We start from the raw sequence: 14,972 nt of genomic DNA, 5'->3' as shown, positions 1-14,972 counted from the left end.
TCACCCTGGGATGTGGAGTTTTGTATTTGTGGTGTCCTCATTATATTAGTAGATGTTGTGGTGAGTATGCTGGCACTGGCTGTTGTGTTTGTTTCTTCAGGGCTTTCTGAGGTTAGTGGGGCACTTGACCAATTTTCAGTGATTGTTGAGACATTGGTCATAGTTGTCATTGGTACAGAGATTGTAGTAGGCATTTCTGACCAAGCTTGTGCAGAGGTAGACAAAGTAGCTGTAATACTTGTGTTGGTGGCTGTTGTTGACCAGGTTTCAGTGGTTGGTGAAACAGCTGAAGTGTTTTGATTAGAGGTAGTGATGGACACATTTGACACAATTTCTGCAGGAGTTAAAGTGCCTGTAACAGGTGCTATAGAGGTTATACTGTGCACTGGTGATGTTGTTTCAGTGGTTGGTTTAGAGGGACTGTTTGAATTTAGTGAGTGTGTACTAACACCTGAAGCAGCTGTAGGTGTTAACAAAGTGGTAGTGGTAGAAGTTGATAATTGTTCAGTGATAGATGAGGCAGCTATAGTTACTGCTGCAGAGGAGGTGATGGATATAGTTTCCACAACATTGTCAGTACTTGAAGAAGCAGGAGTCATCAGTAGTTGTGGGAAAGTAGTTGTGGGCATTGATGCATAGGCGTCAGTCTTAAATGAAGAATCTGTAGATGCTGATGTAGATTTGGTATTTGGTTTTGTTGACCAGGTTTCAGTGATACTTGACATGTCTCCAGTTGTTGGTGTAGAGGTCGTAACAAGTGTTGTTGACAGTATTCCACTGGAAACTAAGGTGGTGTTGGGGTTTAGTGACCATGTTTTAGTAGTAGCTGAAGTAGCTGTAGGTGTCAGTAAGGAGGTGGTGGTAGATGGTGATGATTGTTCAGTGATAGCTGAGGTAGCCGTAGTTACTGCTGTAGAGGGGGTGGTGGATATAGTTTCCACAACATTGGCAGTACTTGAAGAAGCAGGAGTCGTCATTATGATCGTAGTTGTGGGCATTGATGAATGGGCTCCAGTCATGAATGAAGAATCTGTAGATTCTAATGTAGAGTTGGTGATTGGTTTTGTTGACCAGGTTTCAGTGATACTTGACATTTCTCCAGTTGTTGGTGCAGAGGTAGTAGTGAGTGTTGTTGACAGTGTTCTACTGGAAACTGAGGTAATGGTAGTGTTTGATGTGGGGGTGGTAGTGGTCTTTATTGACTGTGTTTCAGTGTTACCTGAAGCAGTTTTTTGGGTTGGTGTGAAATTTGTGGTCAGCACTGTTTCAGTCATAGTTGTTGTCATTGTTGTAGAGGTACTGGTAGGTATTGTTGACCATTTTTCAGTAGTAGATGAAGTACTTGTATGGGTTGTCTTAGAGGTGGTGATTGGGTTTAGTGACCATGTTTTAGTAGTAGCTGAAGTAGCTGTAGGTGTCAGTAAGGAGGTAGTGGTAGATGTTGATGATTGTTCAGTGATAGCTGAGGTAGCCGTAGTTACTGCTGCAGAGAGGGTAGTGGATATAGTTTCCACAACATTGGCAGTACTTGAAGAAGCAGGAGTTGTCATTATGATCGTAATTGTGGGCATTGATGAATGGGCTCCAGTCATGAATGAAGAATCTGTAGATTCTGATGTAGAGTTGGTGATTGGTTTTGTTGACCAGGTTTCAGTGATACTTGACATTTCTCCAGTTGTTGGTGCAGAGGTAGTAGTGAGTGTTGTTGACAGTGTTCTACTGGAAACTGAGGTAATGGTTGTGTTTGATGCGGGGGTGGTAGTGGTCTTTATTGACTGTGTTTCAGTGTTACCTGAAGCAGTTTTTTGGGTTGGTGTGAAAGTAGTGGTCAGCACTGTTTCAGTTGTACGGGTTGTCATTGGTGCAGAGGTACTGATAGGTATTGTTGACCATTTTTCAGTAGTATATGAAGTACTTGTATGGGTTGTCTTAGAGGTGGTGTTTGGGTTTAGTGGCCATGTTTTAGTAGTAGCTGAAGTAGCTGTAGGTGTCAGTAAGGAGGTAGTGGTAGATGTTGATGATTGTTCAGTGATAGCTGAGGTAGCCGTAGTTACTGCTGCAGAGAGGGTAGTGGATAGTGCTTCAAAATTTTTGCCAGTACTTGAAGAAGCAGGAGTCGTCAGTATGAAAGTAGTTGTGGGCATTGATGAATGGGCTCCAGTCATGAATGAAGAATCTGTAGATTCTGATGTAGAGTTGGTGATTGGTTTTGTTGACCAGGTTTCAGTGATACTTGACATTTCTCCAGTTGTTGGTGCAGAGGTAGTAGTGAGTGTTGTTAACAGTGTCCTACTGGAAACTGAGGTAATTGTAGTGTTTGATGCGGGGGTGGTAGTGGTCTTTATTGACTGTGTTTCAGTGTTACCTGAAGCAGTTTTTTGGGTTGGTGTGAAAGTGGTGGTCAGCACTGTTTCAGTCATAGTTGTTGTCATTGGTGCAGAGGTACTGATAGGTATTGTTGACCATTTTTCAGTAGTAGATGAAGTACTTTTACGGGTTGTCTTAGAGGTGGTGTTTGGGTTTAGTGGCCATGTTTTAGTAGTAGCTGAAGTAGCTGTAGGTGTCAGTAAGGAGGTAGTGGTAGATGTTGATGATTGTTCAGTGATAGCTGAGGTAGCCGTAGTTACTGCTGCAGAGAGGGTAGTGGATAGTGCTTCAAAATTTTTGTCAGTACTTGAAGAAGCAGGAGTCGTCATTTTGATCGTAGTTGTGGGCATTGATGAATGGGCTCCAGTCATGAATGAAGAATCTGTAGATTCTGATGTAAAGTTGGTGATTGGTTTTGTTGACCAGGTTTCAGTGATACTTGACATTTCTCCAGTTGTTGGTGCAGAGGTAGTAGTGAGTGTTGTTAACAGTGTCCTACTGGAAACTGAGGTAATTGTAGTGTTTGATGCGGGGGTGGTAGTGGTCTTTATTGACTGTGTTTCAGTGTTACCTGAAGCAGTTTTTTGGGTTGGTGTGAAAGTGGTGGTCAGCACTGTTTCAGTCATAGTTGTTGTCATTGGTGCAGAGGTACTGATAGGTATTGTTGACCATTTTTCAGTAGTAGATGAAGTACTTGTACGGGTTGTCTTAGAGGTGGTGTTTGGGTTTAGTGACCATGTTTTAGTAGTAGCTGAAGTAGCTGTAGGTGTCAGTAAGGAGGTAGTGGTAGATGTTGATGATTGTTCAGTGATAGCTGAGGTAGCCGTAGTTACTGCTGCAGAGAGGGTAGTGGAGAGTGCTTCAAATTTTTTGTCAGTACTTGAAGAAGCAGGAGTCGTCATTTTGATCGTAGTTGTGGGCATTGATGAATGGGCTCCAGTCATGAATGAAGAATCTGTAGATTCTGATGTAAAGTTGGTGATTGGTTTTGTTGACCAGGTTTCAGTGATACTTGACATTTCTCCAGTTGTTGGTGCAGAGGTAGTAGTGAGTGTTGTTAACAGTGTCCTACTGGAAACTGAGGTAATTGTAGTGTTTGATGTGGGGGTGGTAGTGGTCTTTATTGACTGTGTTTCAGTGTTACCTGAAGCAGTTTTTTGGGTTGGTGTGAAAGTGGTGGTCAGCACTGTTTCAGTCATAGTTGTTGTCATTGGTGCAGAGGTACTGATAGGTATTGTTGACCATTTTTCAGTAGTAGATGAAGTACTTGTACGGGTTGTCTTAGAGGTGGTGTTTGGGTTTAGTGACCATGTTTTAGTAGTAGCTGAAGTAGCTGTAGGTGTCAGTAAGGAGGTAGTGGTAGATGTTGATGATTGTTCAGTGATAGCTGAGGTAGCCGTAGTTACTGCTGCAGAAGGGTTGCTGGATGTATTTTCCTCAACTTTGGCAGTACTTGAAGAAGCAGCAGTCGTCAATATGAAAGTAGTTGTGGGCATGGATGCATAGGCTTCAGTCATAAATGAAGAATCTGTAGATGCTGACGTGGAGTTGGCGTTTGGTTTTGTTGACCAAGTTTCAGTGATACTTGACATTTCTCCAGTTGTTGGTGTAGAGGTGGTAGCGAGTGTTGTTGACAGTGTTCCAGGGGAAACTGAGGAAATTGTAGTGTTTGATGTGGGAGTGGCAGTGGATTTTACTGACTTTCTTTCATTTGTAGTGGAAGCATTTCCTGTCACTCGTGTGAAGAAGGTGATGGGCATTCTTTTAATTACAGTGGTTTTTGTCGGTGTAGAGGCGCTAGTAGGTTTTTTTGACCAATTTTCAGTTATATCTATTCCTGTAATTATATTATTGGTGGCTAAAATAGCTGAAGGGATGTGGGTAATGGTTGTACTAGGACGGGCATAAAATGTTTCATTTGCAACTGAACCATTTGTTGGGATTGATGTAGAGGCAGAAGTTTTTTTTGTTGATTTAGTTTTAGAAGTAGTTAAAATAGCTGTATTTGTTCGTAATAAGGAAGTACTTGGTATTGCTGACCATGCTTCAGTTGTAGATGAATATGCTGCAGTTGTTGATGTAGAGGTAGGAACTGGTATTCTTGAAAATTTCTTAATTGTAGTTTTAGCTGTATAGGTGTGTTTAAAGTTTATTGCAGGAGTCTGTGAATGAGAGTCTGTTTCAGTAGTAGCTAAAGTGGTTATAGTGGTTGGTAAAGAGGTAGGAGTTGTTTTTCCTGCCCATGTTTCAGTCGAAGTTGAAACAGCTGTACTTTTGGGCATAGAGATGGTTGTGAATATTTTTGACCATGTTTCAGTTGCAGCTGAAGTACTCGCCCTGGTTATTGAAGAGGTGTTAGTGGTGGGCATCATTGTCAATATTACACTTGTTTCTGAAGCAGTTGTACGAAGTGTGTGGGGTGTTTTTGACCATGTTTGAGTGGTAGTTGGGGGCACTGTAGGTGTTATTATTGACTTGTTTGTGTCCACTTTTGACCATGTTTCAGTCAAAGCTGAAGTAGCTGGTGTTGGTGGTGCAGAGGTGGTGTTGAGCATTGTTGACCACAATTCACTGGTAGCTGAGAAATCTACACTGATTGTCCTCAGGGTAGTAGAAGTAACAACTACAGTTGTTTCACTGGTAGTTGAAACAGTTTTGGGAGTACTTGTTCTCAAGCTGGCAGATATAGATGTGGGTACAGGTGCTGGATACCCTGTTGGAGTAGATACATTGATAAGTGAAGTTATTTTGAACAGATGTTTTAAAGGTACCTGTAATAAAACAGTATTATAACATTATTCCTTTACCTTTGCATTTTTTGAATAAAATACTTTTTTATATTGTTTTTTTCAGATTTCATTTACATTTATAGCTACCTATAATTATATTCATTAGATAACACTCCAATAAAATTCTAGATTCATTCAATGTTCATGCAATTTACCACATATTTAGTGGAAATGCAGTATTAAATGAATACTTACGACAAGTAAGTGTTCCATTTTCACAGGGGCTGAAATACAAAGTGCAAAACATCCACTTGTCAGTATTAGTTGTAATGTAATGTGCAAGTGTTGTGAAGGAGAAGATGTAGAGGGCTGGTGTGACAGATGAGGAGCCAATGTGATGACCCAGAAAGGGAGCAGCCAAAGTAGAAAAAGCAGAAGAAGAAAACTCAACTTACCACTCAAAAGAGTTTATCATGACTATTTTTCCAGGTTGAACCATAGTATCATTGAAATAGCAAGAGCAATTCCTCAGTGTTGTGCATTCTTCTGTATTTTCATCATAGTATGGTGTCTCCTTTGGACATTTGGGATAACAGCCTTTTCCAAGAAGAAATGTAGTTTGTCATTTAATGTTCTCAGTGTTTAGGCATTTGTAAAAGCAAGGAAGTAATAAAAAGAAACACTCAACACATTTTAAGTATGATGAAAAATTACCAATATTTTCAAAAAACACATCTTTTGGAACAGTATGTTAATCAAGGTTTGGTTACCTTCTAGCTTGTTAGTGAAATAGTGTTCTTTGCCACAGGTTTGGGTCTTACCACAGGCTTCATAATGCCAAATGGTTTGACCAGGCTTGTTGTAGTAGTCACAGTAAATTGCTAAAAATTCAAATACCACAGATTAAATTATTGCAGTCTGAAAAATACTTTGTTTTTATAATGTTTCAATAATAATAAATATTATTTATTGAATATATTGCATATCTTCAAAATTTCCAATTTTAATAAAATAGCATAGAAAATGCTGAAATATTAAAATCTGATAATTATTTAAAAAAAATGTGAAATGGTAAATAATGAGTTTTACATCTAAATTATCTGTAATTTGGACATATAATTCAGCTTTTACCAATAAATTTGTGTTGCATTACAGCTACCTCCTTTTTAACTACCAAAACAAATGCAGCTTTATGGTTTCTGTAAAATTTGTGGTTGCGTCGTAACTTACGACACAAATCAGGTGTCCTCCAATTAATGCAGACATCTTGATCATTGCAGGCCTCTGCATAAGCTGCCACTGCTGTGCAAAACCCCAGGAACTTCCCTTCAAACTCACAGGAGCACGACTCAAGAAGGCAGGCCTGGTAGTAAGGATTTGGGTCAACCTAGAAATTTGAGAACATGCAAACCAGAGTTTTTATTTTGACATTTTCAAATGCTGTCATTGGTATATGGTTACATTTGGATGAAAAAGTTCAGTTGTGACAATAAGGGATCATTGATTTGCAATACATTCGCGATTCACTTTCAAGACGGACAGCAAGTGTATTCTTAAATGCAATTATATTTTCACATATAACTTAACTTATAGCTCATTTATCTACATGTGCTGTTGGTTTCAAGCGAGTGTTACTACCAGAGATTAAGTCTGTGAAGGTTCTCAGTCATCCAGGTCATCGTAGTCAAAGAAGCTTGCAAAGAAAAGCGTCTGGACTTCTTTAAGTTACTTGAAGACGTTTCACCTCTCATCCGAGAAGCTTCTTCAGTTCTAAGGTCAAATGGTGGAGAGTCCCAGATATAAACCTAGTGCTAGGTTTATATCTGGGACTCTGGGACTCTCCACCATTTGACCTTAGAACTGAAGAAGCTTCTCGGATGAGAGGTGAAACGTCTTCAAGTAACTTAAAGAAGTCCAGACGCTTTTCTTTCCAAGCTCCTTTGACTACCAGAGATTAACTGTAACCTGATTACTTTTTCAAGTAATGAGTAAATTAATTACTATTGCAAAAAAGGTAATTGGATTACTGTAACTTTCCCGTAAGCATGCTGCGTTACTAAACCGTGATTTCATTTGCGAGAGTGTCTCATGACAATGATGTTACGTTTGGGGCAACAGCTGAATGCAGATAAAAAATGGATAATATAACGAGTGCGGGAGAGAGTATGGGAAATTCACAGAGAAACTCTGCATGCCCCACTCCTGCTAAACAGGTGAAAATAGAGGAACATGACTGCTGAGTCTTTGATTTTATTTATTTTCCGCTGTGTTTTACTTGCATCTATTTGAAAGAGTGAGTGTAAACGCCGAAAAAACCTGTTTTATTTTATATGTTGGAATGTGCAGAAAATAGGTTTATATGTTAAACAAATTTCTTGCATATAATAACATTTTCGGCTTGATGCATAAAGTTTAAAGATTAAAACCAATACAACTAGTTTTAAAAATATTCGTTTTCATTTGATTACATTTTATATGATAGACTGTGCAGAAAATCTGCATTTTTTACTAAAATATATGTGATTTTGCGTGGGTCGCATGGATTATTGCATAGATTTTTTTTTTTTTACTAATTTTTCTATTAGTACAACTTGCTTTCTGAAGATGAGTTTTAATGTATTTCTATCTATTTGACCTTCCCAGGGACCGCACATGGAAACTAGCTAGTAGCTAAATCTGGTACAACCTGTTAGGTAATGTTTTATTTTGTTTGTACGTGGTCCTTGACAAATAAAGTGTAAATTAAGTTGTAAATCACTTTTCAAATTCTGAAAAGTGCATACTTTCAAGTGGCAGTCTTTGAAAGTGTCTCCTTTAACAATCATACAGCGCTGCTGAGCCCAGGATGAGCAGTAGGAGTTGCGATCACATGGAAATATATCAGTGGTCACATCAGAACAAGGAGGAGTGGCTGCCTTCCAGCTGTTTCCAAAGGCCATTGGACTGGATGCCACTAGAGGGGGAAAAAACACAATTTATAAAAATTGTTGCATGACTAGAGCATTATTGGATTACAAAAAAAAAGAATAAACTGATTTACCAGCGGAGCCACTTATCTGCATGTCATTCATTTCATTGGAGTCAAAATTTCCACACAGGCCGCAAACTTTGTACTACAAGCAAGATTATTGAAAACATATTATTGCACATGCATTTAGTTTATAACTAGCTAGTTTATAACTTAATCAAGGCTATTTATAGCTTATATATCAGTTTTTATTTGTATTGTCCTGTGGTTTTATGTTTAATTTAAACACCATATTGGAACTGCATTCCTAATTTCATAGTTTCCTTTGCTTACAGTTACATAAAGTTATTCTAATTCTGATCACTCTTAATATTCCCATTCCTCACCCTCCAGTTTTCATGCAGCTTTATGGTGAGCCGTGTGTGTTTGTCCCAAATGAGAGTGATCCCGCTGCTCGGCACTGACACTATGATATAAAGTCCCACAGTGTCAATACTGTAAAGAGAATGTTCCTGCATTGTAGAGTCTCGTTGTAGCTGTTTGGTCACCTTCATGTCACTTAATGTCAGGATGACTTTTCCCTAATGGGTTAAAAAAAGAGCAGTTAGATCCACCAGTATTACTTCTCAAGGTCTTGCTGATACTTTCTACTGTGGTCTTCAGAGGTCTGAGTGTTGTAAATTTCATCCTCACACTGTGAGTGCCAATGCCCATGTTTATGTCTGTCTGCCTCCTAATTTTTTGTCACTACATGGCCTGTGCATGCAATACAGACAGCAGACTTCACAGAAGTAAAAGCCTAATAAAAAACTTCACTGAACTCACACTGATAAAAAAAAAAAGTTGCCTTAGCATTTCATTACACATGAGCGATTTAAGTGAATGAAAGATATGGTACAGTCTAGGGCTGTGCGATTTGACAAAAATCTCATATCCCGATATAAGACATTTATCATCCTGACAACGATATAGATCACAAAAATGTAATATTTTATGTATATTCTGTAAATTTACAGAAAATATTGGTTAGTGGTTAGTTGCCTGGATCCAGCCACTCTTACTAGATTGTATCATGTCATCTCAAAAAGAACAAATTAAGTTGCTGAATTTCATGCAGATGCTACATGATTTAATTACGTTCACCATAGAAACATGGAATTATTTAGTTCAAATTACAAGTTTGGATCTTCTGCATGTAGCAACCACCCAATTTCATTTTTTGAGTGTAGATGGAGTCACAAACCTGAAGGTCCAAGACAATGGATCGAGAGCAGGTGAGTGCCTCATCACAGCAGGGTATACTTTCTGCTCTGACAGAAAATGTGCCACTTGTACTTCCACAGTAATCCTAAAGTCAACAAAAACGTTGGAGTAAAAGTACTTATATACTAAATAGTACTATTTATAGTACTGTCAACAGTACACAAACATGTATGTATGCTTATTTAAAAAGGTTCTAGTAATTATAATTATTATTATCATTATTATTACAAAGCATGTATTACTATAAACATACTATAAATAAAAAAAATAAAAAATGTAAACATGACATTATTAGTTAAGAGGGTTCATAGACATTTTTACCAATAAATTGCAGTTTTCTATGTCTTTGAGGAACATTTTTATTTTCTTTGTGTTTATATGTGACAAATTACACACTTGAACTTGGTGCTAGCTTGTCAAAATGTTCACATACAGAGATATTTAAAAAAGAAGAACAAAAAAGTAGTAGTTATTAAGCAATCATGGATGGTAATAAGAAACTATATAATATATTACATAGTTTATAATGTATATACATAGATTATATTTGTTGCTGGTGTTGAAAAACCAGTAGCCAAAAGGCAATTCACCCATAGCAGCCTAGTATTAAGCTTCTTTATCTTAACATAACTTAACTGAAGCTACGCATAATAAAATAGGTATTTTACTAGTATGAATTTACATGATTATTTTTATATATTTTTTAAATATTTTTATCAATATTTTCTCACAAGAGAACAGTGTCATATGACATGACTGACATGCAAAAAGTAAAATTTACAGATTTTCATTAGTATTTGATCTTCGCAATTTTTCACACCAGCCTATTAATTAACGAAAGACCAAAACAGACTTTTAATTTATTTGAAAGCCTGATGTTTAGCCTTGTCCACCCCAGCTGTAAAACTCAGAAACCAGTCTTACTTGTTATCATATATTGTCCACCTGTAGCAGGCTGACAAACAGTCAGAGCTCTTTTGAGCCAACAATCCCTTTAACGTTAACTAGTAATGACTTCATGAACTTCTTCACAAATAACATTTTTATCATTAGAGAAAAAATTACCAATAATCATCCCACAGATGTAATATTATCTACAGCTACTTTTAGTACCATTGATGTTAAGTTAGACTCTTTTTCTCAAATTGATCTTTCTGAGTTAACTTCAATAATTACTTCCTCCAAACCATCAACGTGTCTTTTAGACCCCATTCCTACAAAACTGCTCAAAGAAGTCCTGCCATTGATTAATTCTTCGATCTTATATATGATCAACCTATCTCTAATAATCGGCTATGTACCACAGGCCTTCAAACTGGCTGTAGTTAAACCTTTACTCAAAAAGCATCTCTAGACCCAGCAGTCTTAGCTAATTATAGGCCAATCTCCAACCTTCCTTTCATATCAAAGATTCTTGAAAGAGTAGTTGTCAAACAGCTAACAGATCATCTGCAGAGGAATGGCTTATTTGAAGAGTTCCAGTCAGGTTTCAGAGCTCATCACAGCACAGAAACAGCTTTAGTGAAGGTTACAAATGATCTTCTTATGGCCTCTGACAGTGGACTCATCTCTGTGCTTGTCCTGCTAGACCTCAGTGCAGCGTTTGATACTGTCGACCATAATATCCTATTAGAGCGATTAGAACATGCTGTAGGTATTACAGGTACTGTGCTGCAGTGGTTTGTATCATATCTATCTAATAGACTCCAATGTGTACATGTAAATGGAGATTCCTCTTCACACACTGAGGTTAATTATGGAGTTCCACAGGGTTCAGTGCTAGGACCAATTCTGTTTACATTATACATGCTTCCCTTAGGCAGCATCATTAGAAGACATAGCATACATTTTCACTGCTATGCAGATGACACCCAGCTCTATCTGTCCACGAAGCCAGATAACACACACCAATTAGTTAAACTGCAGGAATATCTTAAAGACATAAAGACCTGGATGGCTGCTAACTTTCTGCTTCTTAATTCAGATAAAACTGAGGTTATTGTACTCGGCCCTGAAAATCTTAGAAATATGTTATCTAACCAGATTCTTACACTGGATGGCATTACCTTGGCCTCCAGTAACGCTGTGAGGAACCTTGGAGTCATTTTTGACCAGGATATGTCCTTCAACGCACATATTAAACAAATATGTAAGACTGCTTTCTTCCATTTGTGCAACATCTCTAAAGTTAGAAATATCCTGTCTCAGAGTGACGCTGAAAAACTAGTTCATGCATTTATTAATTCCAAGCTGGACGACTGTAATTCATTATTATCAGGATGTCCTAAAGACTCTCTAAAAAGCCTTCAGCTAATCCAAAATGCTGCAGCAAGAGTCTTGACAGGGACTAGAAAGAGAGAGTAGATTTCTCCTGTTTTGGCTTCCCTTCATTGGCTTCCTGTTAAATCCAGAATTGAATTCAAAATCCTGCTCCTCACATACAAGGTCTTAAATAATCAGGCCCCATCTTATCTTAATGACCTTGTAGTACCATATCACCCTATTAGAGCACTTCGCTCTCGCTCTGCAGGCCTACTTGTTGTTCCTAGAGTATTTAAAAGTAGAATGGGAGGCAGAGCCTTCAGTTTTCAGGCCCCTCTTCTGTGGAACCAGCTTCCAGTTTGGATTCGGGAGACAGAAACTATCTCTACTTTCAAGATTAGGCTTCAAACTTTCCTTTTTGCTAAAGCATATAGTTAGGGCTGGACCAGGTGACCCTGGATCCTCCTTTAGTTATGTTGCAATAGACGTAGGCTGCCGGGGATTCCCATGATGCATTGAGTTTTTCTTTTCCAGTCACCTTTCTCACTCACTATGTGTTAATAGACCTCTCTGCATTGAATCATATCTGTTATTAACCTCTGTCTCTCTTCCACAGCATGTCTTTTATCCCGTCTTCCTTCTCTCACCCCAACCAATCGCAGCAGATGGCCCCGCCCCTCCCTGAGCCTGGTTCTGTCGGAGGTTTCTTCCTGTTAAAAGGGAGTTTTTCCTTCCCACTGTCGCCAAAGTGCTTGCTCATAGGGGGTCATATGATTGTTGGGTTTTTCTCTGTATCTATGAAGCGCCTTAAAGTGACTTTTGTTGTGATTTGGCGCTATATAAATAAAATTGAATTGAATTGAATTGAATTTTGATCACTATACAAAGGTTTTTTGTACAGTTGCTTCGTATGTTGTTTGGTATGTAGTACAAGACTTTAACTGACCTATATACTGACTCTATAATTGTGTTGTGTGATATTGATTCATGTTTTCTACATTGTGTCTTATCAATGTTGATTTTTTGTTTGTTTGTTTGGTCTCACCTCTACTAGTGTGTACTGGCAGTGTCCACTAAATCGATACCATTTAGAGTCAAAGGTCTGATAATGTCCGTTTCCATAAACTTGGCATGTTCCTTGACATGGTTCATCTTTGCAGTCCCACTGACCCTGACCACAGACACTGAAAGACAGTCATGACACTATGACAGTTTATGGGTCAATAATATATATATGATTATTGACTAATAATATAAGTGGCACTTATAAAAGTGTTACCATTTTTTACAGCTGGTTCTGACATGCTGTCCTGCACTGAAGACTTTACCACTGTACACGCAGGTGCAATTGTCCCTAGAAACACAGTTTCCATGGTGATCTTCATATTTATCATCTGGGCAGTAACAGCCACTCATACATGTCATGTTGGCACCCTGCAAATGAAGCAAAACAGAGCTTATCAAAACTGTAATGGTACAACCAACCAAACCTGTTTTGCATTACATCTACAATTCAAAGACTGGGAAATAACTTACCAGTGGTTTGTTGAGACTGTCGCACGTTTTCTGAGCAGTGTTAACCAAATTCTCTGAACAGTGCACACAAACTGTACCATTTTTGCAGCCTGATAAGATTATTGAGGAAAATAAACCATAATGTTATGTTTTATTTTAACAATATTCTAATTATATACTTGCTAGATGTGTTGTTCTATTTTGTTAATACTTTTCTAAATGCGTTTAGATCACAGTCATTTGGTTGATATATTGTGTGGTGCTATATGTTTATACTACAATGGCAGATACAGTCTGTGTGTGTTGTAATAAAAGAGGATATACTCAACAGAAGTGGAAAATAGTTTAACTAAAATTAATGAATTAGGTTGTAAAAGTGGGTAAAGACTGAATTATTATTTTTGAAATTGACAATAGAAAATTATGAACTTACCGCAATCCTTAGAACACGTCAGTTGGCCATTCTCACAGAGGCTGCAATAAAAAAATTAAGTAAACCAACATTTTTATAAACTATATTGGTACATTTTAAATGGTCTAAATAATCCACTCACCACTCTCGTCCTTCAATGACAGTGGGACCTGGTAGCGTTATGCCGCCATGGTGATGGCACACACAGTCTGCTTTTAGAGTGCAGGTGTTTTCTAGATTCAGGTATGTTCCTTCTGGGCAGCCACAGCCCTCCACGGGACCATCGTTCAAGCTGCAGAAAGGATCCGTTCCAGAGAGGGAGCGGCATGTACGATTGCAAGCCCGAATGTCGTAGAAGAACTCTTGGTTTTTTGGACAACTGAGAGCTGTGACACAGAATGAAAACCAATATTTTTACTATTTCTTCTTCAGATTTTAATATTTGTAGACATTTTAATTTGGGAAATGATCATTTATATAAGCTTCCACTTTACATTTACTGCTGAAAACACGTGAGGTCTAAAATGTTATTATAACAATAGTGGAAAATCATATATTTGAGCAAATGATTCAATCCTTACAAACAAGTTTTGTTTTTAGTTTTGTAATGATTTTTAATTATTTTGCAATAATTCTTTAATGTCGCTTTTCAGACAACTATAAACAAAATGGGAAAAGGTAAATAATTCCTCAGTGGTATATTTATAGAAGGTGAACTCACTACAGTTGGTAGCTTTCCTCCAGTCACCAACTAAAACTCCAAGACTGGCACAAGCTTTGGCATAGTTGTCTAGAGCAACGCACAAGCACGTGTTTATATTGCTGCCACAGTTACAGGTTCTTTGGATACAAGCCTGTGAAAAAAAGTTATATCCGTTTGATCTTAAGATGGATATTTCAACATCAGTAAACTCCTGGAAAGTCAGAATTTATTAAGGGTTTGGTTTGTGCCTGAAAGCCTTACCGCGTGATATTGATCAGGTGGCAAATGACCATGGCACTTAGAAAATGTCCCAGTTGGCTTGTTCAATATAGAGCACTTTTCATCAGCAAATATTTCTAGAAAAAAAACAACAAACAAAAAAGTTCTTCATAAAGAATTTTATACTTTTACATACAACTTATATAAAAAGAAAACACATTGTTATATAAATCTATGCAGCGTATTGCTCAAAATAAAAATGAATCTTTTCTCATCATCATTATCATCATCATGGTCATTTAGCTTTAGATCAATTTGTATCTTTCATCAGTACCATTGTGAGTGTTGATGCATGTGTTGGGTATGTTCCCTGCACAAGTGCCCAGACTCCACGACAACGCAAAAGGCTCAGCTGAGTTCTCGACGATCCCACCGCTACTGCTGAAGTCGTCTGTGCTGTCACCGTTACTGTTGCCACAAAGACCTGAAGGCCAGACTGACTGATCAAACTGGATCATTCCAGAAATTTCTGAA

General features: G+C 37.9%; 1 protein-coding gene across 1 annotated transcript in view; it reads right to left on the bottom strand.

Annotated features, from left to right (window-relative positions):
• Positions 1-14,972, bottom strand: part of LOC146499750 (uncharacterized) — a 38,072-nt gene that overhangs the window by 8,307 nt on the left and 14,793 nt on the right. Inside the window, exons 15-31 of the mRNA XM_085137965.1 lie at positions 14,773-14,922; positions 14,481-14,575; positions 14,238-14,370; positions 13,659-13,902; positions 13,538-13,578; positions 13,126-13,214; positions 12,869-13,023; positions 12,635-12,773; positions 9,308-9,412; positions 8,451-8,645; positions 8,137-8,209; positions 7,880-8,049; positions 6,327-6,483; positions 5,867-5,977; positions 5,552-5,693; positions 5,352-5,380; positions 5-5,080 (exon numbers count right to left, since the gene is read on the bottom strand). Of these exons, the coding sequence (XP_084994091.1) occupies positions 5-5,080; positions 5,352-5,380; positions 5,552-5,693; positions 5,867-5,977; positions 6,327-6,483; positions 7,880-8,049; positions 8,137-8,209; positions 8,451-8,645; positions 9,308-9,412; positions 12,635-12,773; positions 12,869-13,023; positions 13,126-13,214; positions 13,538-13,578; positions 13,659-13,902; positions 14,238-14,370; positions 14,481-14,575; positions 14,773-14,922 (7,104 nt within the window). The remainder of the gene's footprint in view (positions 1-4; positions 5,081-5,351; positions 5,381-5,551; positions 5,694-5,866; positions 5,978-6,326; positions 6,484-7,879; positions 8,050-8,136; positions 8,210-8,450; positions 8,646-9,307; positions 9,413-12,634; positions 12,774-12,868; positions 13,024-13,125; positions 13,215-13,537; positions 13,579-13,658; positions 13,903-14,237; positions 14,371-14,480; positions 14,576-14,772; positions 14,923-14,972) is intronic.

The sequence above is a fragment of the Neolamprologus multifasciatus genome, chromosome 17 (genome assembly GCF_963576455.1).
Source record: "Neolamprologus multifasciatus chromosome 17, fNeoMul1.2, whole genome shotgun sequence".
In the NCBI taxonomy this organism is placed as follows: Eukaryota; Metazoa; Chordata; class Actinopteri; order Cichliformes; family Cichlidae; genus Neolamprologus; species Neolamprologus multifasciatus.
Note: the sequence above shows the minus strand (reverse complement) of the source record. Positions and strands in the feature narration are given on the sequence as shown.